The 22,373-nt window shown below is 50.1% G+C and overlaps 1 protein-coding gene across 3 annotated transcripts; it reads left to right on the top strand.

Moving 5' to 3' along the window:
• Positions 1-13,209: 13,209 nt before the first annotated feature.
• Positions 13,210-21,462, top strand: LOC124701285 (K(+) efflux antiporter 5). 3 transcript variants are annotated; one of them, XM_047233332.1, is made up of 20 exons: positions 13,210-13,352; positions 13,701-13,744; positions 14,347-14,408; positions 14,506-14,590; positions 14,686-14,747; positions 14,838-14,913; positions 14,988-15,062; positions 15,469-15,540; positions 15,656-15,739; positions 15,834-15,902; positions 16,131-16,208; positions 16,837-16,925; positions 17,026-17,122; positions 17,786-17,839; positions 19,309-19,404; positions 19,642-19,830; positions 19,915-19,992; positions 20,089-20,133; positions 20,212-20,307; positions 20,954-21,462. In XM_047233332.1, the coding sequence occupies exons 1-20, from the start codon at positions 13,301-13,303 to the stop codon at positions 21,005-21,007; spliced, it is 1,557 nt and encodes a 518-aa protein (XP_047089288.1). In that variant the 5' UTR covers positions 13,210-13,300; the 3' UTR covers positions 21,008-21,462. The 3 variants fall into 3 exon arrangements, with proteins under 3 accessions (XP_047089288.1, XP_047089289.1, XP_047089290.1); XM_047233333.1 differs by having other exon boundaries at positions 13,212-13,352; positions 20,966-21,462; XM_047233334.1 differs by having other exon boundaries at positions 13,285-13,352; positions 13,701-13,748.
• The last annotated feature ends 911 nt before the right edge of the window (positions 21,463-22,373 follow it).

Below are 22,373 nucleotides of genomic sequence, written 5' to 3'. Positions count from 1 at the left end.
AGAGAGCAGCCGGTCCAGCGCCCGCCTACTACCTCAGCGAAGTGCTCTCCCAGCCGAAGCGTAACTACCCCCACTACCGTAAGGTCACCTACGGTGTCTACATGGCAGCCAAGAAGCTCAAGCATTACTTCCAAGAACATCCTATCCGGGTGGTTGCCACAAGACCTCGGCGTAAATCATCGGCAGCAAGGATGCCAACGGCCGAGTTGCCAAGTGGGCCCCGGAGCTAGCCGCCCACACCATCCTCTACGAGCCACGCACAGCCATCAAGTCGCAGATCCTCGCGGACTTCTTCGTCGACCGGGCCGAGATGCGCACTCGCCGCCCGTGCCGGATTCCACACATTGGAAGATGCACTTCGACGGCTCGAAGATGCGCAACGGCCCGGGAGCCGGCATCGTCATCACCTCTCCCAAGGGAGACCGGCTGGACTACGTCCCGCGATCCACTTCGCCGCATCCAACAATGTGGCGGAGTATGAAGCGCTCATACATGGGCCGAAGCCGGCCAAGGAGATTGGCGTGCGTCGCATACTTTGCTTCGGCGACTCCGACTTGGTTATACAGCAAGCATCTGGCGACTGGGACGCGAAGGACGCCAACATGGCCTCATACCGCTTCCATGTCCAGCAGCTATCCGGCTTCTTCGACGGCTGCGAGTTCCACCATGTGCCACGAGCAAACAATGAGGCGGCTGACGCCTTGTCCAAGATTGGCTCAACCCGGCAAGCCATTCCACCGGTATCGCCTTGGCGGTTATCAAGAAGCCGTCCATCATACCGTCACCGGATTCGGATTCAATATTCGTGCCGGCTGACCCGGGGCTGCTCAGCCCAAACCCGGGGCTTCATCGCCCAAGTCGGGGCTAACAAGCCGAACCCGCCGGCTACCATGCCGAACCCGGGACTTCTCGCTCCAACCCGGGGGCTTCATCGCCACACTCGGGGCTAGCAAGCCGAACCCGCCGGCTATCAAGCCAAACCCGGCGACCATGCGACCGAAGCCGGAAGCTCCCACGCGGGAGACCCCGTTGGTCAGCCGTATTCGAGATAAGATGCGTACCTTCATGGGCACAAGAATTCCTCTCCTACCTCACCGACGGTGTGCCGCCCGATGACCGAGTCCAGTGCCAGTGCAGATTGAGAGAAGGGCCAAGGCCTATACAATCATCAACCACGAGCCGTACAAACGCAGCGTAAGTGGGGTGTTCCAGACGGTGCGTCGAGCCGGCTGAAGGGATTGAACTCCTACGGAAATCCATCGTGGCGAGTGCGGCCATCACGCCTCCTCCCGAGCCATAGTGGCCAAAGCCTTCCCGCACGGTTTTTACCGGCCGACCGCGCTCGTAGACGCGTAAGAACTGGTGAAGAAGTGTAACGGCTGCCAACGCTTCGCCAAGCAAAGGAACACGCCGGCTTCCGCCTTGAAAACCATCCCCATTACCTCGGCCATTTGCCGTATGGGGCTTGGATATGGTGGGCCCATTCAAAACAGCCCGAGGCGGCATGACTCATCTCTTGGTGATGATTGACAAGTTCACTAAGTGGATCGAAGCCAAGCCAATCAAGAAGCCGGACGGCTCCACGGCCGTCACATTCCTCAAAGAAATAATCGTGAGATATGGCTACCCGCATAGCATCATCACCGACAACGGCAAAGAATCTCGCCGAAGGCATCTTCAAACGCTACCGCGGAGAAATGGGGATCCGGATGGACCTATCGTCCGTGGCGCACCCGTGAGACCAACGGCCAAGTGGAGAAAGCCAACGGCTTGATCCTAGCCGGCATCCGGCCCAGTGCCGGTGGAGCCGCTGAGCGCTCGCCAGCCGCCGGGATTGAAGAGCTGCCCAAGGTGCCGTGGAGCCCGCGCACGACGCCAAACCGCTCGGCCGGGTTCACGCCCTTCTTCCTCGTATACGGGGCCGAAGCCGTCCCGCCGACCGATATCGAGCACGACGCGCCAAGAATCAAGCTCTACACGAGGCCGAAGCCAAAGAAGCTCGCGAAGATGGAGTCGACCTGGTTGAAGAGGTCCGACTGATGGCCGAATCCATGTCAACCGTATATCAGCAAAGCCTCCGTCGCTACCACAGCCTGAAGGTCAAGACCTTAGTATTCCGAGAAGGAGACCTAGTGCTCCGCTGATCCAAATGGACAGCCTGGACAAAGATAAACTAGCATCCCCATGGGAGGGTCCCTTCATCGTGAGCAAGGCAAGAGGCAATGATTCCTACTATCTCATAGATGCCCAAGAGGCTAAGAAAAACAAGCCGGACAAGGCCGACGAGGAGACTAAACGTCCCCGGAATGTCAGGTTACTCCGCCCATTTTACACATGAGAGCAGGAATGTATGTATCCCTTGTATCCCTTTTGTAAGCTATGAAAAGCACGCGCCAAGAGCGCCGTTCCCGACAAGTTTTTCGCGTACTTTACCTTGTTTCGCCAATTGGCTTGAACCCTCTCACTCGGTCGGCTCGCAACGTGATCCGGCTTTCCGACAGCCGGCTTCCGAACCAGCTACAGACCGCAACCCGGCCGTCCGGCCGGCGGGAGTAAGGCCTAGGGAGCCGGCACGCGAAAAACGACTAAGGGAAAGAGTAAAAGCGAGTTGACTTGCAAACTTTCATAAAGTGTCTGGATTGCCGAATTCAGCTCGTTCGACCGAAGTACCGTCGGCCTCCTCGCCGGCCCGCTCTTGATCCGGCGACGGATCGCAAGTCGGACGTACGACCGGCAAGAGCACAGCCAAAGAGTGGGGCGGATAGGAAAAGCGAACAAGTCGAAAGAAAGCAAGCCGGCACACAAATGATTAACAAACACATTAAAGTGTGCCTTAATAAAAGGATAATTATATTGTCTTACATATGCACCCGGCATCCCGGGATTTAACAAATTGTCTTGGCAAAAGCAACAATCAAAAGACAGTAAACTAAGCGCCACTGGAGGAGCATCAGTGGAGCCGGCGGCCGGGTCATCCTCGAGCACGTCCTCCGCCTCCTCATCGTCCATGTACTCTCCATCGGACGCAGGAGGGTTCGGGTCCGCGACGAAGAGGGCCTTGTCGACGAACTCGGCGATGGCGCCGGCTCGAGCAAGGCGGGCGGCCTTGAGATCGGCCGGGAGCTTGTCCTCCACGCCGGCTCGCCGGAACTCAAGCTGCCCCGCATCCACCTCGTTGTACCAAGAGAGGACGAAGGACAGCGCCATGTCGGCACCGGCGCGCGTGGCCGACTCCTTCCGGGCCGAGGAAACGATCCGGTGCCCGCTCCATCGCAGCCGACGAGGCCGGAGATATCTCGTGGCGCCGCCTCTTCGTGCCACAGCATGGGCACCCGCTCTTCGGCCGCCTTCCGAAGCTCCCAACCTAGCTTGGTGATGGGCTCGATGCGGGCACTCATGGACGCCGGATGATCCTCCATGGAGAAATACTCCGAGCTGCCTCGCCGCCGCCCGCCTCCGAGACTCGCGCTCAACGCCAACGGCCGCCAAGGCCGCATCCCGCGTCTCCGGGAAGGCCGCCGCGGGAAGAAACATGTCGAAACAAGCAAGACTAAACAAGCCGAAATAAGCTGAAAAATGCAAATTTTCGAAGTCCTAAGTAAGCCCGGCGGCAAGCCGCACGAACCGACCGCCCCCAGCCCGAAGATGGAGATAGCGAAAGAAGATAAGTTTCAGCCGCCGGCTACCAACCAAGTCGGCAGCCGACAGCCGAAAGCCGGCAAAGGGAAGGAAACACAGAGGCACTCACCCGACAAGCCGCGATCAAGCGCGCCAATCCCCTCCGTCCAGCGCTTGGCGGTGGCAGTCAGCTCCGTGGACTTGGTGGAGACTTCCTCCTGAAGCGCAAGACGTTGCCGTTCCACCTCGTCCAGCCGCCCGCTCAGTCCCGCCAGCTTCTCCTCCCCGTCCTTCTTGAGAGCAGCAAGCTCTTTAAGGTGATTAGCCTCAAGCTGGCGCAGCCGCGTCAGCTCCTGATCAGCCGCTTAACCTTGCGGGCGGCGGAGCGGCCCGCCTCCTCGCTCACGGCGCATTGGTCGCGAGCGGCTCGGAGATCCGACTCCACCGTGGGACCTTGGCGGCTTCAACTACAAGTCGGCCAGTAAAGAAATGTCAGCCAACCAAGATTAGAAAGAAAACAAGATATCAAGTCGAAAGAAGCATAAAGCTCACCCTTGGCGGCTTCCAGCTCGCGAGCCAAGTCGGCCCGATCCAGCCTTGGCCTTGTGGTAGTGGGTCACGGCGCGGCTGTAGGCAGAGCGGTGCGCCGATCCGCCACAGCCTAAGGAAAAAGGGGAAAGTTAGTCAATCAAGCGAAACACGTGCCGGCTCCAAGCAGCCGGCCCACGCCTGAGGGCTACCAGGATAATAATCGATCAAAACAGTCGAAGCTTACCTTGCCGGCTTCCTCCACCTTGGCGACGTCAGCCGCGGCCCCGGTTGCCATGGCCTTGAGGTTGGCTCCGCAGCCGGAGAAGAACATCTCCACCGATGCTTGGCCAGGGTTCCCTCCCGCCGGTCACCTCGTAGGAGTCGGCGCGGAGCCACGCCTCGCTCCATGGTGGCAGCCGAGCCGAGGCCGGAGCTCTGAGGCGGACGGCACCCGAAGAAGAAGTGCGCCCTGGCCACGTGCAGTGCCTTGCGGTGACGCCGTTGGGGTCCCCGTCCTCACCGCCGCGCGCGAGTCGGCGCCCTCCGTGCGCACCGGCTCGTCGCTTGCCGGCTCCCGTCCGAGCCGGCTCCTCCGTCGTCCGGCCGCGGTGGCGGCATCGCTCCGGCGCAGCAGATGGCCCAGGCCGGCCCGGCCGCATCCGGCGCCCGAGGTGCCTCCTCCGGACCTTTCGTCCAGCACCACCACGCTCGGCCCGGCTCCGGCTCCGATCGTGGGCGGCGCAGCCCTCCCGGCTCCGGCTCCGGCCGCAGCGGTGCGGAGCCGCCGGCTCCGGCCCGGCCGATGGCGGCATTCCTGCACCAGCCCCAGCAGCCGGGCCAAGAGGACGAGTCCGGCCCGGGAACATGTCGTCCAGCCGTCGCTCGGCGAGCCGGCTCAGCCCGCGTGCCGCGATCAGCGCCGAGGCCGCCGGCACGGCGAAGGAAGGCGCCCGCGCGGCAGGCGGCGGCGGTGTGGATGCGCGCGAGGAAGGCCGCGGCGTCCGCTCCCTCTCGTCGGGCGGGGAAGCGGCGACACAACGCGCGGAGCTTGCCGGGAGCCGCCGCCCGGGCAAACTTGATAGGGGCCCTAGCCGGATAAACAGAGAGATAGTAAGCACAAAAGTAAGGAAAGAAAAGGAATCAAACAAGAAAAAGAGAGAAAGAACTCACCCGGCCTTCTCCGGACCATCTTCGGCCGCAGCCCGGCGCCGTTTCTTCGCCTTCGCCTCCAAGGCGGCGGTGGAGCCGGCTCGCTCGTGCCCTTGGGCGCCGAAGTCGCCGTGGTGCTTGGCGGCCTCGCACGCAGAGGCACGGCAGCTATGGGCCCCGTGCCAGACGTCGCCGGCTCCACCTCCTCCTCCCCGCCGCTCTGGAGAAGGGGGCGGGTTGTGCTCCCCCTGGCCGCCTAGATCAGGCGCCTGCGGCAGGTCGTCGTCGCCGGCATGCTCGCCGGCTTGGTCCGCCGGATCGACGAGATCCGGCGTCCACCTCTTCGTCGCCAGGTCGCCGTCTTCGGCGTTCTGGCGCTCAAAAAGCTAGAAAGACGGAAAAAACATGAACATATGACAAGCCAGAAGTCGGCAGAAGAAAAAGGAAGTCGGCCTCGCAGCTCGCAAGCCGGAAAATGGCAGAGACATGAGACTTACCCGCGCCGGCGGATGCTCCCCGTCGCGAGGCGCCAGCCCGTAGCTCCAGCCTCTCCGTCATGTTCGCCTTGGTGATGTGGTTCACCCGGCTGGCCACCCGGGCCTTGTTGAGCGGCGCTTGGACGTCCGGCTCGGGTCGAACCGGCCGGACATGTGCCCAATCTTGTGGGAGCGCATCCGGAGCGGCAGCACGCGGCGCTCGGCGATGGTGCAGAGGAGATCCTCGGCAGCCAGCCCGCTTTAGTGGCCGTCGCCAGTGAAATCCCACAGCAGGTTCACCTCGGCGTCCGGATCCGTCGAGCGAGCGTTGTGGCTCCAGCTGATCCGGCCGATCGGAGGAGCCGGGTTGAACTCCGGCAAATTGATCCGGCCGACGAGCGCCTCGTCGTTGCGCACGTAGAAGAATGACATCTCGCCAATTCTTCACCGAGTCGACGGTGGGGATTTTGGGGAAAGGCGTACCGGGCCGGGTGTAGATTGAGGCGGCGCCACGTGCCCGCAGGTGGCCGCCGCTGGTTTGGGCCTTCAAGTAGAAGAGCCGGCTCCGTAGTCGATGTCGGGCCACAGCGCCGCCGTAAGCCTCCATGAACGCGACGTAGCAGCTCAGGAGGACGCACGCGTTGGCCGGCAGGTGGTGCGGCTGAAGGCCGAAATGGTCGAGGAACCGCCGGAAGAAGGTTGAAGCCGGCAGGCCCAGCCCGCGGTCGAGATGCGCGCCGAAAACGACGCGCCGCCGGCTCCGGCTTGGGCTCCGTCTCCTTGCCGTGCTCCCGCGTGATCACCCCCGCGGGATCCGCCGGAGGCGCACCAGCGCTCGATGTCGTCCTCCCGCATGTAGGAGCCCCTCCAAGATCCGCCGGGGGACGCCATTGACGAGGCCGAAGAAGAAGAAGACGACCACGAAAGGTGGAACGGCGAGGAGGAACCTTGCGACCGCGGCGGCGACAGCGAGCCGGCCGCGGACGCTCCGTCGAGACGCGCGGCCCCGTGGCGCCGGATTGATGCGCGGCGGCGGCGGAACGGTAGAGTTTCGGTCGCCGGAGTTCGCCAACGGAGGACGCTCGCCGGAGCGGCGAAGAGCTTGGGCGCGCGGAGAGCGACGGAGGCAGGGGCGCGAGGAAGAAGAAGAGAGCAAGTGCCGCCGCGTACCCCCCCGCGGCATTTATAGCCGACCGCGGCGGGCAAGTTGGCCTCCACGTGGCGATCGTGGGCCACGCCTCCGGATTTCCCGCGCAGCAACTCCCCCACGATCGCTACGGTTATCGAAACGGCCACACCACGTCGCCCACGACCGCACCGGATCCGGAGGGACATTGATGTGACCAGACGAACCGACGGCCAGTGCCAGTGCGTCGACTCAGCCAAGTCGGGCGCAGGACCCGAGGCGGCGGAGACTCCGGCGCGCAGCAGTCGTGAGCCGGACGAAAAGTTCCACTCGAACTAAAACTCTTCAAAGAAGGCGGAGGCGCCATCAAATCTTGCAAGAAAGCAAAAACTATACAAGTGTAAAAGCGGCCGGCTAGAAGCAAGCCGGCAAGAACGAGCCGGATGAGGGCGCAGCCGGCCAAAAGGAAATCCTCAGCCGGCCCCTCCAAGTGCCGTCAAAAATATTCATGAAGCCGAGAAAACCCGCCTAGGTCCTTCTAAACGCAGGACCTTGCCGCCTTCGGGGCTAATGTCGGGGGAAGACCCCGGTAGGGCAATGGACGCGGAGCAGCCGGCTGGCCACCGGCCGGCTCGCGGCAGAGGCCGGCCGAGGAGCAGCCGGCCGGGCGCCGTGGCCGGCTGGTCCGGAAGCCGGCCGGCTCTAGGTCCTAGTCGGCTTAGCTACGGCCGCCAATGCCGTAGTTGGGCCGGCTTCTACAAGCCATATCCGACCGGGGGTCCGAACCTCGCACCGACTCGAGGCCGGGCGAGTCTTGCACAGGAAGGAACCGGGTTGGTGATCCGGGTTCCCAAAGTCCACGCCGACTTCATCTTCCGCAAAGCACGGGGCACCGTGGAGCAATAGTGCCACGCGCCGGACAGGCCATCATGGCTTACGACGCGCCGTACAGCTACGCTGGTCGACGGCGACAGAGACACTTCCTCTCCATACCGATGACCCGAGCAGCCGGATGGGACAGGCCACGACGCCTCAACGGCTCCTGACGTCACCGCCTCGGGAAGGAGCGGAAGCCGAAGCCGGCCAAGCCGGCCAGTAGACTATAGGGTCTTATATGTAAAGTGCCGGTGCCTATATAAGCCGCACTACCCCTCTCGTGCGGGAGAGGATCAACACTTATTGCTTTGACCTACCTACAGCGCTGCCCTGTGAGAGAGACCATCGTCTCCCTTAGCCTCTCAGGGCCAGCCGGATACAGCTCTAGGAGCACCATTGTACTGTGTGACATCTTATACACTCATAGCAGGAGTAGAGGTTTTACCTCCACCGGAGGGCCTCGAACCTGGGTACGTCGCCGTGTCGCTCGTGCCCAAACCCGCTTCCGGATACCGCCGTGAGATCTCTCAGGAGCCCCTTCGATTAGCCACCCTATGGCATATGCCGTGACGATACCACGACACTAGGAGCCGAATTGAATTTCTCCTTTTTATACTTTTTTATATTGTACTTATCAGCTAGCGCCGCCCGCTGGCTTCGCCGCTGCACCGACCTTGCGCTGGCCCGCTCCGGCCGGCCCGTCCCCGCTCCCTTCGGCTCCGCCCTCTTGTGGCCCGTTCCGATCGCCCGACTCTGACACCCGTTCGCCGGAATTGTTCTCCGACGGTGACATCTGAGGTGAAGACGCATTCCGAGCTGATCATTCCCTCCCGCCAATCTTTTTCCCAATGGAGCAGTGTTGCAAACGTTTGTCCTAAATTCGGATATATGGAGTATTTGGGCTAGGGATGGGATATTGCTGCATTTGAAATTGACGATCTCGCAAATTTACGGTATCTGATCGGGGCGTTCTATTGGCCTGGTACCGCATACTGGCGGTTATATCTAGTTTTACGCTGGATGCGGTATTTGCTAAAGATGCCTAGCTTCCATTAGATTTTGTTTTGGACATGCCCTAGATCATAAGCTTAAATGGTTAAACTAGTGAACACATCTAGCAGTTCATTCATCTCTACACATCGCTCTATCTAAAATGTAGTTTATGGGTAGATGGTGGATCGCCCCCACCCCGGTACCGGGATCCGATTGCAAAGACCTTTTAGCCGATTCACGCGTTATATCATGTTTAACTTGGTGTTCTGCCACCAAATATCGTTAGAGCACCACTAATTAGTACTAGTGATTTAGCTACATGGTGTATATCATGCATCCACCTAATACTCTACTTGTCCGATAAGTTGTCGATCAGGACCATTTAACTAGTTAGTTGAGTTACATTACATCTTTCATCGGGTTGCTCTTGTACATATGCAAAATAGTTTGCTCTACCTAACGCTTAACCACTAGCACTGTAGCTAGCTAGCTCTGGGAATTTCAGCAAGAAAACAGTGCACAGTAGGAGTAAAAAACATTCCTGCTGCTTGGTACTAATTTCGCGCAAGAGAATGAGTTTTTGGACGTGGGATTCAAAATGGTTCATCAGTTTTTCGTGCTAGTACTAGTCTACCACGACAGCGACTTCCGTACATTGTTCGATATTCAAGTTTTACCTTCCGTCTGTTGTTTATGTAGATTGCCAGGTTAAGTTCAGAGGGTGACCAATGTACTAAGACCATTTCCAACACGCGCACTAAAAATCGGCGCGCTAAACATGGCTCCCGTCGCGCCGTAAACAGATAGCGCGCTGCGCTGAAATTTGCCTCGCCGGATGCTCCATTTTGCAGCACGTGTTGGAGCGGTAAAAAAGCGCCGGGTGCTTCATTATGCACCGCGCAGCGCGGCGCAAACAACAAACACACACAAGTATGCATCAAAGAAAATCAAACAACCATATAAATTCCCAAACAAAATATACCATACAAATACAACAAATTGTTCACAACAAATATAACAAGTACATGAAATTGTTCACACCAAATACAACAAATTTAAGGACCAACATACAACAATACAACATAACATAGTTTTGAGACAATACAACACATAGTTTTCAAACAAATACAATAAGTATGCAACTGTTGTTGTCCATTCCAATTCCACCATTCTTCCATGAGATCTTTTTGGAAGAGCTCATCATGTGTGTCGTTGGAGCGAATGGCATGGTACGAAGCAATGAACCGGACAATCCTATGTGCGGACCTCCTCACTTGCACGGGAATCCCCATCAACTCGTAGTGGTTATGATCCACATCTTTCCCACGATCATCCTCTATAATCATGTTATGCATGATGACACAAGCGGTCATGATATACCAAAGGCACTCTTGGTCCCAAAATCTAGCCGGCCCTCTCACAATAGCAAATTGAGCTTGCAAAATCCCAAATGCTCTCTCTACATCTTTCCTAGCCACCGCTTGTGCATTGTGGAATTGGGTTTGCTTTTTACCTCGTGGTTGAATAATCGGCTTCACAAATGTTTGCCACCTTGGATATATGCCGTCGGTGAGGAAGTAGCCATAGTTGTACTTGTGGTCATTTGCTTCAAACTCCACCAATGAACCTTCCCGCATTGCAAGTCTTGTCATTAGTAGTGATCGTTGAAGAACATTGATGGCATTGCAAGACCCGGGCATTCCAACCATGCCATATCCAAGTCTCTTGATCGGCGACCGTTTCAAGGACTATGGTGGCATCCTTCTTGTACCATTTGAACTATCCATGCCATGTTGCTGGACAATTCTTCCAACTCCAATGCATACAATCAATGGAACCAAGCATACCAGAAAACCCCCGGTTGGTGTTGATCTCCAAAAGCCTTGCCGTGTCTTGAGCATTGGGGGATCTCAAGTATGTGGATCCGAAAACACTCACAATTGCAACGACAAAGCGCTTCACACACAAGATAAAAATAATCTCTCCCATGGCCAAATGATCATCAACTAGATCCACCGGTATACCATATGCCAACATACGCGAGACGGCGGTCACCTTTTGATATATGCTATGACCAAGTTGTCCGGTGGCATTTCTCCTTTGCTGAAAGAACCAATCATACTTGGTCACCTCCGTTGCGATGTGCTTGAACAAGTTGATGCTCATCCGAAAACGCCGCCGAAAATAGCTTCAGGAAATATCGCATTATCATTGAAATAGGACCGCATCAACTTCTCATGCCCTTCAATCCTTTCTCTCCACAACTTCTGTCTACCGAACACCGATCCACCAATTTTTGGCTTCTTGACGGCGCGGTATGCTAATAGTAGCGATATGTTCTCCTCTTCCTCTTGGTCGTACTCGTCATCCGATGAATTGTATGATAAAATCTACCAATATACATATGAAATTACTTAACTACAACTATAGTAGCTAATCGGCGAGCAAAATCATGGCTGCCGGCCGGCCGGCGGAGGCGCATACCTTCCGAGCAAATCGGCGAGCATCTTGGCTGCGCCATGTCGCTAGCAACCTCGAAGACGACGACATGGCAATGGCGGCGCGGGGTATGTAGAGGAGAAGGCGCGGGCGAGGCAGGGAGAAGCGTCGGCTTGTCCCCGTCGGTGACGACAGCGTTCGATCGCTACAACGCGGTGTAGCGGCCGCTACTGCCGGCAGGAGGCGCGGGCGAGGTGGATCTACGAAGCGGCGGTGAGCAACAACGGGGCCAGCGGCGGAATCGACCGGAGGTAGCGGAATTTCACGGCGGCGGCGCGGTGGGAAATTTCCAGCCGTTGGGTATTCGCGCGTGTGCCAAGCGATACCGCGGGTTGTAGCCGACGCGTCACATTTGGCGCTCGGGATTGTGCAAAACACCACGCGCCCTAAATTTTTAGCCGCGCCGCCCCGTTTGCCGTGCCTGCTGGAGGAGCGATTCCGCCTTCGCACACTACAAATCAGCGGTTAATATAGTGCGCGCTCTATATAGCGCCTGTTTTTTTTTTCGAAATTGGAATACCCAGCCTCTGCATCAATTGATGCATACGGCCTCATTTATTTCATTATTTGGTATCGTGTCTGTTACAATTCAAGGATCACATAAGGTCGCTACATGAATCAACCATCGAAATAAAACTAAGAGATACGTGATGTGTCTAATCAACATGTCACTCTAAAAACAGTGTCGCCAACTGAACTCGGTTGAACAAATCCCGAGCAACCATCTCCAAACGGCTGCACCCAATAGCCATATCCCGTCGCCGCTCCTCCGGCTGTAGTAAGGACCACGTACGGATCCAGTGTGTAGTGAGGGGAATAACCTGCAAAAAAGATATTTTGTTTGTTTTGTTAAACACATAGTCATTCCTAGTGTTCCATATAGCCCATAGTAGTGCACAAGCTCCAACTTGGATTTGCATTTTATCATGTTTATCAACACCCAACAGCCAGTCACCGAAGAGATGTGTAATATTGTTGGGAGGTGTGATATTCAAAGCTATGTGTATTATGCGCCACATAATTTTAACCAGCGGACAAGATATAAAGAGATGTTCTATTGTTTCATCTTGATTACAAAAGCAACATTTCAAACTACCGTGCCAATTACGCCTCGCTAGATTATCTTTTGTTAGAATAACTTTACGGTGAAGAAACCACATAAAAATTCTTATTTTTAGTGGTACTTTCAACTTCCAAATATCCTTATGCAAAAATATAGCGGTACTTTCAACTTCCAAATATAGCGCCTGTTGGAGATGGTGTAACGCCACATGACCGGATTAAGTTTTTTGCATTTTGATCATGCGTGACATGTGAAGCTATCTCATTCAAAGATGCGTCATGTGGTGCGGTGAAGGCGTGAAGCTGCGCGGTTTGATCTTGTCGTGTCTGACATTTTCAACCACATAGAATATTCACAGACGCACCATCACGTCTCCGTACCAACAGATTCTTCCCTGTCATGGTAAAAAAAGATCCCTTTGAATTCGTAATTCGAGTTTAGAGAAGCTTGATCTTTAAGCAAAATCTTGAAAAAGTGTAGACGCTGGTGCAAAGTCAGAAGAATATATCTCGGAGAATTTCTGCTGGAACCACCCGCTGGCGCGTGGGCCCCTCCACCGCCGCACCAGGCTCAGCGACCGCGCGCCGGTGAACGAACTCCTCCGCAAGTAGCACAGCGCCACCTCACCGCACCGTCGTCATACCCCGTGCTCCTCCTCTGCTCCGACGACTGCGCCACCACGCCAACCAGCCAGCCAGCCATCCCGCGGGATCAAAATCCCCGACTCCGACGCCGACGCGCCACCCGCAGCCGCACCCTCCCTCCCGCGACCCGCCCCTCGCCTCGCGCCCGATCCGGATGGCGCCGCGCGGCCGGCGCTTCACCGCCGCGCTCCTCGCCTTCGCCTTCGCGGCGGCGCTCGCGCTCGCCGCGGGGAGGCCCGACAAGGAGACGCGGGAGAAGTTCTACGGCAGCCTCGTCGCCAACGGCACCCACAACGCCACCGGGGCCGACAACAGCATCGCCGGCATGTTCGACCGCGTGCTCGAGAAGGAGTTCTCCGACAGCGACACCCAGGAAGGTACCCGCCGCCTCGCCATGCTCCTTCTAGATCTGCTGCAACTGCCTTAGGGGATACTCTTCTTCCCGTTGAATTGCCATGTGGAGGTGGTTGTACTGTAGGAGACATTTTCCTCTACGGTAGGTGATAGGAGAGATTTGGGTCGGATGGCAATGGCCAGTGGCCAGTGGCTCGTCTGGGGAATCCTCTCAGGCCATGAAAATTTGGGGTTTAACACATCCTAATGCCTTCTACTGCCTTCCATACTTGATACTATCCCCATATGCTCTGGAGTTTGAACTATTTTTGGTCGCATAATATCACTTTATCCTGTTATGGTGATGCACTGCTTTGTTCCTCATTTTGCAGTACCGGACAAGAACAGCTTCAACAACAGCATCTCAGATCATCAAGTAGGTGTGACTTCCCTCTTACGTGCGCCTTGGGTTTTCCTTTACTTTACAAACCCTCTTTTCCGCCTTGAGGGATGGATGCTTGCCAAAAAAGTCATTTTCTGGACTTTCCTAGTGCAAAATGGCAGGACATAGCAACACTGCTAGTTTTGGTACAACAAACACTATGGCATCACATTGTTACGTATGAAAATTGAAGGGAAAGAGTTCCGATGAGAAGATATTTTTTCTCTTTCGAAATGAAATAGGAAAAACACCCAGAAACAGTTTTGTGTATGGCCCTGCTAATCATTGGTATTTTAGCAGACGTATACTCAAAATAGTTCAGATGCACTTTTGTTCTTTCTGTGTGGGTGTACAATATTGAGTCCTGTTTGATGATATAGGTCTCCCATGATGTTATTGTGCTGTATCTCCATGCTTGTTTTTCCTTCAATTATCTCTCTATAGTTCTTTTGACATTTGATGAATTTAATCTGCTCCTGGTGCACCTTGTCAAATAGGAACTTGCATTCCCACACAGATTTGTTTTTATCTGATTTATTTGTTTTCTGTCAAACTAGTTTGCAAGATGGTAAAACTTATCTTTTGTGTTTGTTCAGGCTGTTCTGGAGACTGTAGCTGTTATTACACACGACAAGAAGAATGATTCACAGCAGGCAAAGTATGGCTAAAATATGAACAGGATCAGCTGTCAGAATATTTCAGTCCATACATCTCACGATTATAAGTTTCTAACTGAAACAGCTGTTCTTATGCAGTTCTTCAAGGCCTTTCCAATTAGGTGACATGTTTGGGGGTCAGAATGAGAATGCGGATGACACGGAAACTGTGATAGATAAAGAGGTATGTACATTCAGTTAATAACTAGGGATGCTTATGTATTTGCTATTGAATCAGTTATGTGGTTAGTGTGGTAATCACTCTATAACTTTGTTCAGGATAATGTTTTTGTGATGTCAAATCGTAAAACAAAGTATCCAACCCTTCAATTAGATTTAAGGTCAGTGTTTTATTCATAGCTTGACCTTTATGTGGCATCTCTGTAATCTTTTGTTTCCACGTAATCCATCCATAAATTTTGGTATTGCAGATTGATTAAAGATCTAGTGGTTATAATTGTTTCAGCTACTGGAGGTGGTATCATATTCTCTTGTTTGGGACAGCCGGTGAGTAGATCTGCGATAATTTTGTGATACAACGGCTTACCTAAATAGGCCTGATCTGTGAGTTTGTTTTCCAGGTTATTGTTGGCTATCTACTTGCTGGTTCTCTTATTGGACCTGGAGGCCTTAACTTGATCAGTGAAATGGTGCAGGTAAATGGTCACTAACAGCTTACGGATCACACTCCTATCTTATCATTTGTCTAAATCTCTCTGACTTTTGATATAGTTTCTTGTTCTATAGTTTAGCGGTGCGTATTTTCTTAAACATGTCCACCGAAAAATATAACATGCACATTTGAAAAATACCTCTTGTTCACTCAAGAGTCAAGACTCATGGTTCATAATTCGATTGATCAAAATGAAGAATTGTCCAAATTTATTCTCCTGTCTTAGGTTTCATGCTTGAAAAAAACATAAATGCCCCTTAAAAATTGAAATATTATAAATGAAGCACTATCTGGTGTAGCATTTACATCAGAAGGGTAATGTCCTTTCACCTCGTAAGTATGCTATTGAAATGAGTACTGCATATCCTAAATTCTTTTGTCCAACTCAGGTGGAGACATTTGCACAGTTTGGTGTGGTGTTTCTTCTTTTCGCTCTTGGCCTTGAGTTTTCATTACCAAAGGTACTTGAGAATTGTATGGCTAATGGCTTTTGTCTGATGCTTTACACCTTTTTAGTATATTTTTCATAAATATATATGATATGTCAATTCTGACCATGTTTTTCATTTACATCAGTTGAAAGCAGTTGGTCATGTTGCTGTACTTGGTGGTCTACTTCAGATTGCTTTGTTCATGTTCTTGTGTGGCCTAACTGCTGCGGTAGCATCAATTTCTTAATCTTTTATGTTTTAATCTATAGTGTGCTGTGAAGGAAGCAACTTAGCTAAATGTGAAATTTTTCATTCTTTTCCAGTTGTGCGGTGCTAAATTATCTGAGGGAGTATTTGTAGGCACTTTCTTGTCAATGTCATCTACTGCAGTGGTAATTATGTTCGTTCAAGATGGCTACTGTTCAATTCGTGACTCTCACAGTTTGCACTTTCTTTCACTTGGATGTTGTATCCGCATTCGGCCTTTAGTTAGGGGAAATGCGGTTGAGTTGTTGGGCTTGGCCCAATTATACGAACCAATGCTTACAAAAAGTGATTTCCATTCTTATATATGTTAATCTTAACTAATGTGAATCTTCGAATTGCTACAACCGTTGCAGGTTTCCAAGTTCTTAGTGGAAAAGGGTAGCACAAATGCGCTTCATGGTCAAGTAACAATTGGTACCCTTATCCTTCAGGTTTGGACTTCATCCAATTATTTCATCTATCTACTTTTTTATGGTCTATAACTACTATTTAATGTCATGAACTGGGAAACGTCAGTAGCAATCTTGATAAAGAAACAGCATAATCACTACAGATCTTTATTTCAGTTGCAAGGTTGGGAGCTTCTGATATATATATCTATTGTTACTTTTGAACTCTGAACAAATTTAGCAAACCTTCACTGGTAGTATCCCTCGTTGGATACGAGTCTGTTCTATCATGCTATAAGTGACCTTATGTTCGGTTACTTGGTGTGCACTGTCTAACAATTGTCTTTCATATTGGGGCCACATCGTTTACAGTCCCCAAGCTTAAAGTGCTGTTTATTTCAAGTAGAAAGGGAGAGGAGATAGACACTGACTGTTGAAACTGAAAGGGTTGACCATTCTCATATACAGACCTTACCCCAACCCGATGTGAACCAAGCATTAATAGGCATCAACTAAGTAGTGTTTCTCTTTTAGCAAGGATTTATCAAAATCAAGAGCCAGTTATTGTTTAGGAGGCCAGTTTGATGAAAAGTAGGTGCTATGTGCTAGTTCTATAATTGTGTTCAGTTGAGACCTTGAGATTCAGATATCATGTTCCTTTTTTCTCCAGGATTGTGCAGTTGGCCTGCTGTTTGCTCTCATTCCAGTTCTGGGTGGTTCAAGTGGCATATTTGGAGGAATGGTGTCAATGGGGAGACTGTAAGACTATTACCAGAATATCTAGTTTGCAAAAGTTCAAATTATGTGATTGGAATGTTATATCAGAGCCTTGAGTAATGCATAATGTTTTCTTGTGCAGGTTGCTTGTGCTATCCATATTTGTAACAGTTGCATATATGATGACTTGGTCAATTGTCCCTCGATTCTTAAAGCTCATGGTTCAGTTATCATCACAGGTTAGGTGAACTGGGTTGTTCCTCTTCTGTTCCAGCAATTACTTTATTATTTATGTGCATGGATAGATTCTTCATATTTAAGACCAGTCTGGTGCCACCTTTTTTTTACCCTTCTACTCCCTCCGTCCTCAAATAAGTGTACTTCTAGTTTCAAAATTTGTCCCAAAAGAAGTGCACATCTACACTACCATTGCAGTTAATTAATGCAATTAGCTTCTCGTAATCACTTCCCAACTCCATCCTCCAAGCCTCATTCCTCTCCTCGACCTCAACCACCAATCATCATTCTTCTCTTTCAATTAATAGAGTGGAGACTCATAAAAGATGAGAGAGAACTAAGTTGTCTCCTATTTCCTAGAAGTACACTTATTCGCGGATGGAGGGAGTACCTGTTAAGAATGTATGCACATTTGGGACATGGAGTGGGGGTGGTGCTTGACACACTACTTGACTAGGCTTATTAATGACCATATTACAGTGTTATTACTGTATGTATTGTATGATGTACGGAGTATTTATTTTAGTATGAACCATCGACGTTCTAAACACTATGTTCTATTTTGCAGGGGTGTCACAGTATAATCAAAAAATTCTTTCATTGTTTTTATGATGTTATTTCAGTGTTTAACCTCACTTGCCAATTTGTTTTTCTTACCTATGCAGACAAATGAATTGTATCAGTTGGCTGCTGTCGCTTTTTGCTTGCTGCTAGCCTGGGTAAGGTTATTTTACCTCATTTTCTTAAATCGCATTATATTATTGGCTTTAGTATGACTCGTATCAATGCGGCATGAAAAATGTTATTAGTATCGAATTCTTGGCTTCTTGCCTGTGCAACATTTTTCCTCAAAGAACTTATTTTGCTTGAGAGACAAGCAGGAGCACCGGCTTTTCCCAAAGCATTTTTTGTACATTATCAGTGAAAATGCACTGGAATGCCTGCTATTCCCATGTTTGGCGTCATCACTCCATAGTGTTGGTAGTTTCGTATTTTGTAGAATGCGATGGACATTAAACAATATTTGCAGTATTTAGGGTGCAAGCAATTTATGGATTGTCTTCAAGAACTATTTAGTTGTTATACTTGGTTGCATGACAACAAGAACAACAACAACAACAAAGCCTTTATTCCCAAACAAGTTGGGGTAGGCTAGAGGTGAAACCCATAAGATCTCGTAACCAACTCATGGTTCTGGCACATGGATAGCAAGCTTCCACGCGGCTCTTTCCATGGCTAGTTCTTTGGTGATACACCAGTCCTTCAGATCTCTCTTTACGGACTCCTCCCATGTCAAGTGTGGTCTATCCCGTCCTCTCTTGACATTATCAGCACGTTTTAGCCTTCCACTATGCACTGGAGCTTCTGGAGGCCTGCGCTGAATATGCCCAAACCATCTTAGACGATGTTGGACAAGCTTCTCTGCAATCGGTGCTACCCAACTCTATCTCGTATATCATCATTCTGGACTCGGTCCTTCCTCGTGTGGCAACACATCCATCTCAACATGCGCATCTCCGCCACACCTAACTGTTGAACATGCCGCCTTTTAGTCGGCCAACACTCAGCGCCATACAACATTGCAGGTCGAACCGCTGTCCTATAGAACTTGCCTTTTAGCTTTTGTGGCACTCTCTTATCGCAAAAAATGCCAGAAGCTTGGCGCCACTTCATCCATCCAGCTTTCATCCGGTAGCTCACATATCCCCATCCTTGTGCAGGATTGACCCCAAGTATCGAAAGGTGTCTTTCTGAGGCACCACCTGCCCATCTAGGCTAACCTCATCCTCCTCGTGCCTAGTAGTACTAAAACCGCACATCATGTACTCAGTTTTAGTTCTACTAAGTCTAAAACCTTTTGATTCCAAGGTTTGTCTCCATAATTGTAACTTCCTATTGACCCCTGTTCGACTATCATCGATTAGGACCACATCATCCGCAAAGAGCATACACCATGGGATATCTCCTTGTATATCCCTTGTGACCTCATCCATCACCAAATCAAATAGATAAGGGCTCAAAGCTATCATATGATGTGCTATCATGAGGAATAACTGTCCGTATAATGGTTCTTATTAACATTTGAATAGTTTTTGTTGGCACTGATTTCACTTTCATCAACATTCCTACTATTACCTGCAACATCAATTCTGTAAATAGACTGATGTTATGTCTTTGTATTTGCCAGTGCAGTGATTATCTTGGATTGAGTCTTGAACTGGGCTCATTTCTTGCTGGTGTTATGATATCCACCACAGATTTTGCTCAACATACTATGGAGCAGGTGCTATTCTGCATCCTGTTTTCTACTTTATGGCATGATTTGACTTCACTGGGCCTTAATATTGTTTTCTTTCTTCACTTATGTTGTCAATTTAACAACTTCGACCACTTTGGGTGGACCTACCAGTTTGCTCATAGTGGAACTGCTGCAGTATATTGCATAGTATTGCGCTGAAGCTGGACATAATTTTCACCTGAACTCTCATTTCTGTCTAAAATGTATTTTCTTTTATTTAAGGTGGAAGCAATACGTAACTTATTTGCAGCACTCTTCCTTGCAAGCATCGGCATGCTCATACATTTTAAGTTTTTGTGGCATCATGTTGACATATTACTCGCAGCTGTTATACTGGTTATAATAGTTAAGAGTATAGTCATAACTGCTGTCATAAAAGCATTTGGATACAGTATCAGAACAGCTTTCGTTGTAAGTACCTTTTTCTTATTATAATTCCTTGAGTATCTATGCAACAGTGAATATGTTCTCACTCTTTTTTTTTCTCTTACCAAGGTTGGCCTATCATTAGCTCAGATTGGAGAGTTTGCTTTTGTGCTTCTGAGCCGTGCTTCACATCTTCATCTTATTGGGGTGAATTATTCTCATCTTATTCATAAGTTCTCATTCAAACTTTTATGTATTGCCATACATGCGTGATGCCAAGTTCCACCAAATTCTTTTTTGTAGGGGAAAATGTATCTGTTATTACTGGGAACAACTGCTCTTAGCTTGGTAAGTTTTTTTTGTCGTATGATGGGCCTTATGTGCAAGCCTATTGCCTAGTCACTTACTTTTCGTTTTTTGCTGCAGGTAACAACTCCCCTTATTTTTAAACTAATTCCTGTGGTAATGCACCTTGGCATTCTGATGCGTTGGTTCCCCTCAGAAAGCGGTGTACAGAATGAGGTGTGCTTTCTTAGCTCTTTTCTGATAGTGCAACTATTGAAATATAATAATACTACTCCCTCCGTTCACTAATGTAAGACATTTTTAAAATGGACTAGATACAGACCAAAATGGGTGAACCTACACATAAAACGTGTCTAGACACTGCATTTCCTAAAAAAGCTAAAAGGTCTTGCATTAGTAAGTGTAGGGAGTACATCATTATGCCATCATCTTGCTGATGGACATAGAACACTACACTTATTATTCCGTGGCATTACCTAGGGAAAATGTCATTACCTCATATCAAAACATGGTTTTACTCCCACCATATTCTTGACAAAGTTGTCCTTATAGGGGCTGGAGTGGCCATGCATGTTTCCCAAGTTGACAATCAAAATATTGAATGATACAAAGTAATGTTCAGTTTCATGTGTTGGTCATACTTTTGCCCACCTTGTAAGATGGTTCTGATCATACTTTTCTTGCTTCATACTTGAATCTACAATATAAAAGTGCTCTCGTGGGATCTGATTTGGTTAAATGCCTGTCAGAGACTTCAGTCATAAGTTGTAGTGTCAAATGCTCTGACAGTCTCACTCTTTCTAGTTACATATCTGATCATGTTCCAGCTGCCTTTACAGTTACATATCTGATCAGGTTTCAGCTGCCTTTACAGGAAAAAGCAACCATGCTTGATGTTTACAACAGAACGCTCTAACAGCAAAGCCAAGACATTCATTCCACTGACATCGATTTATTTGTGCACCGACTCTTTGCACATGCCACAGAACACTGCACAAACAGTTCCATCGGTTTCTTCCATGGCAGCATAGTGGGGGCATGTCAGGGTGACTAGATGACAGTTCGAATGGCCCAGGAGTGGTTCATATAGCAATTAAATCCAAGAACTGAGTTTGTACATACTGTACATGTTGTGGACATAACATATTCTTTACACGGTAAGGCCCTATGGCCTTGGTTTTGTACCATTCTTGCCAACTCAATTATCTTAGGAGTTAGATAGGGATTTTGTATGCTGTGCCTCAGATGTACCGAACAAGTGACATGTACTATTTCCCCATCAGAAGCAAGTGGGAAAGCTGTATGCTATATATATCACCAATAGTTTCATGCTTGGATTGGCAGGTGACCTGATCTGGCATTGTCCTTTTATTGTTCTGAACACTGTCAGTAGCCTAACTTTGCTTCTATCAAACTCTATGATCAAAGTCTAAATGATTTAAATTAATTTGTATAATACAAATTAATGTTATGCATTTAGAGTAATTACGTATACGAATTTTTTTGGTGTATTAAAATTTAAAATATATTTTTTACATCTACAGTAATTACCTAAATTAATTAATTATGGTACATAACAGGCTGATTAGGCTACAGTACCCTGACTTCTCTTCCTTCTTTTCCCTGACGTTGCTTCTCAACGTTAGAGGATCCCGCTCCGTCGAAGAGGTGTGCGTGAAGCCTCATGAATGGAGGCCTTCTGGTTCTGGGTCGCCTCTTCGAATATGTCTTTAACACATGATTGCATTCGAATATGTCTTTGACACATGATTGCATTGTTTGGGTGAAGCTGATATGAGGTTACAGTGGAGAGGCGAAGAAAATGCTGTTCAACAAAATAGAACGGCTATGCCAAATGTCCTACCAGTTGCCTTTTGATTGTTGTTTGCTCAAGTTCGTCAACAAGATTGAGAGGGCTTTCCTTTGGTTAGCTTCAGTCACTACCACCGACATGAAATTTAAAGTCAATCAAACTTGGCGGCGTAGGGGTCTTAAATTTGCGAATGTATGTTTGCGCCCCATCTTCCAACAATCAACACAAGTTCGCCACGGCCCTCCATTTTCGTTGGCCTTGGCTTGAGTGGACGGACAACACCAAAATTTGGAGGGGCGCCGCAACCCATGCATCGAGGAGGACATGAATATCTTCTACGCTGCCACCTCAATCACCCTTGGCAACGGGTGCAATACTCCTTTTTGGGAGGCTTGTAAACGGTAACGTTTTCATCACCATCATTCTTTTTTTTAAAGACCCATTTATTCTCCACAACCTTGCGTCCCCC

This window comes from Lolium rigidum, chromosome 3, assembly GCF_022539505.1.
Source record: "Lolium rigidum isolate FL_2022 chromosome 3, APGP_CSIRO_Lrig_0.1, whole genome shotgun sequence".
In the NCBI taxonomy this organism is placed as follows: domain Eukaryota; kingdom Viridiplantae; phylum Streptophyta; class Magnoliopsida; order Poales; family Poaceae; genus Lolium; species Lolium rigidum.
Note: the sequence above shows the minus strand (reverse complement) of the source record. Positions and strands in the feature narration are given on the sequence as shown.

Coding starts and splice junctions, on each gene's coding strand:
- LOC124701285 (XM_047233332.1), top strand. CDS start 13,301: ATGTTCGACCGCGTGCTCGAGAAGGAGTTCTCCGACAGCGACACCCAG. Junction 14,409..14,505: donor AATGATTCACAGCAGGCAAA/GTATGGCTAAAA, acceptor GTTCTTATGCAG/TTCTTCAAGGCCTTTCCAAT. Junction 15,063..15,468: donor TGATCAGTGAAATGGTGCAG/GTAAATGGTCAC, acceptor TGTCCAACTCAG/GTGGAGACATTTGCACAGTT.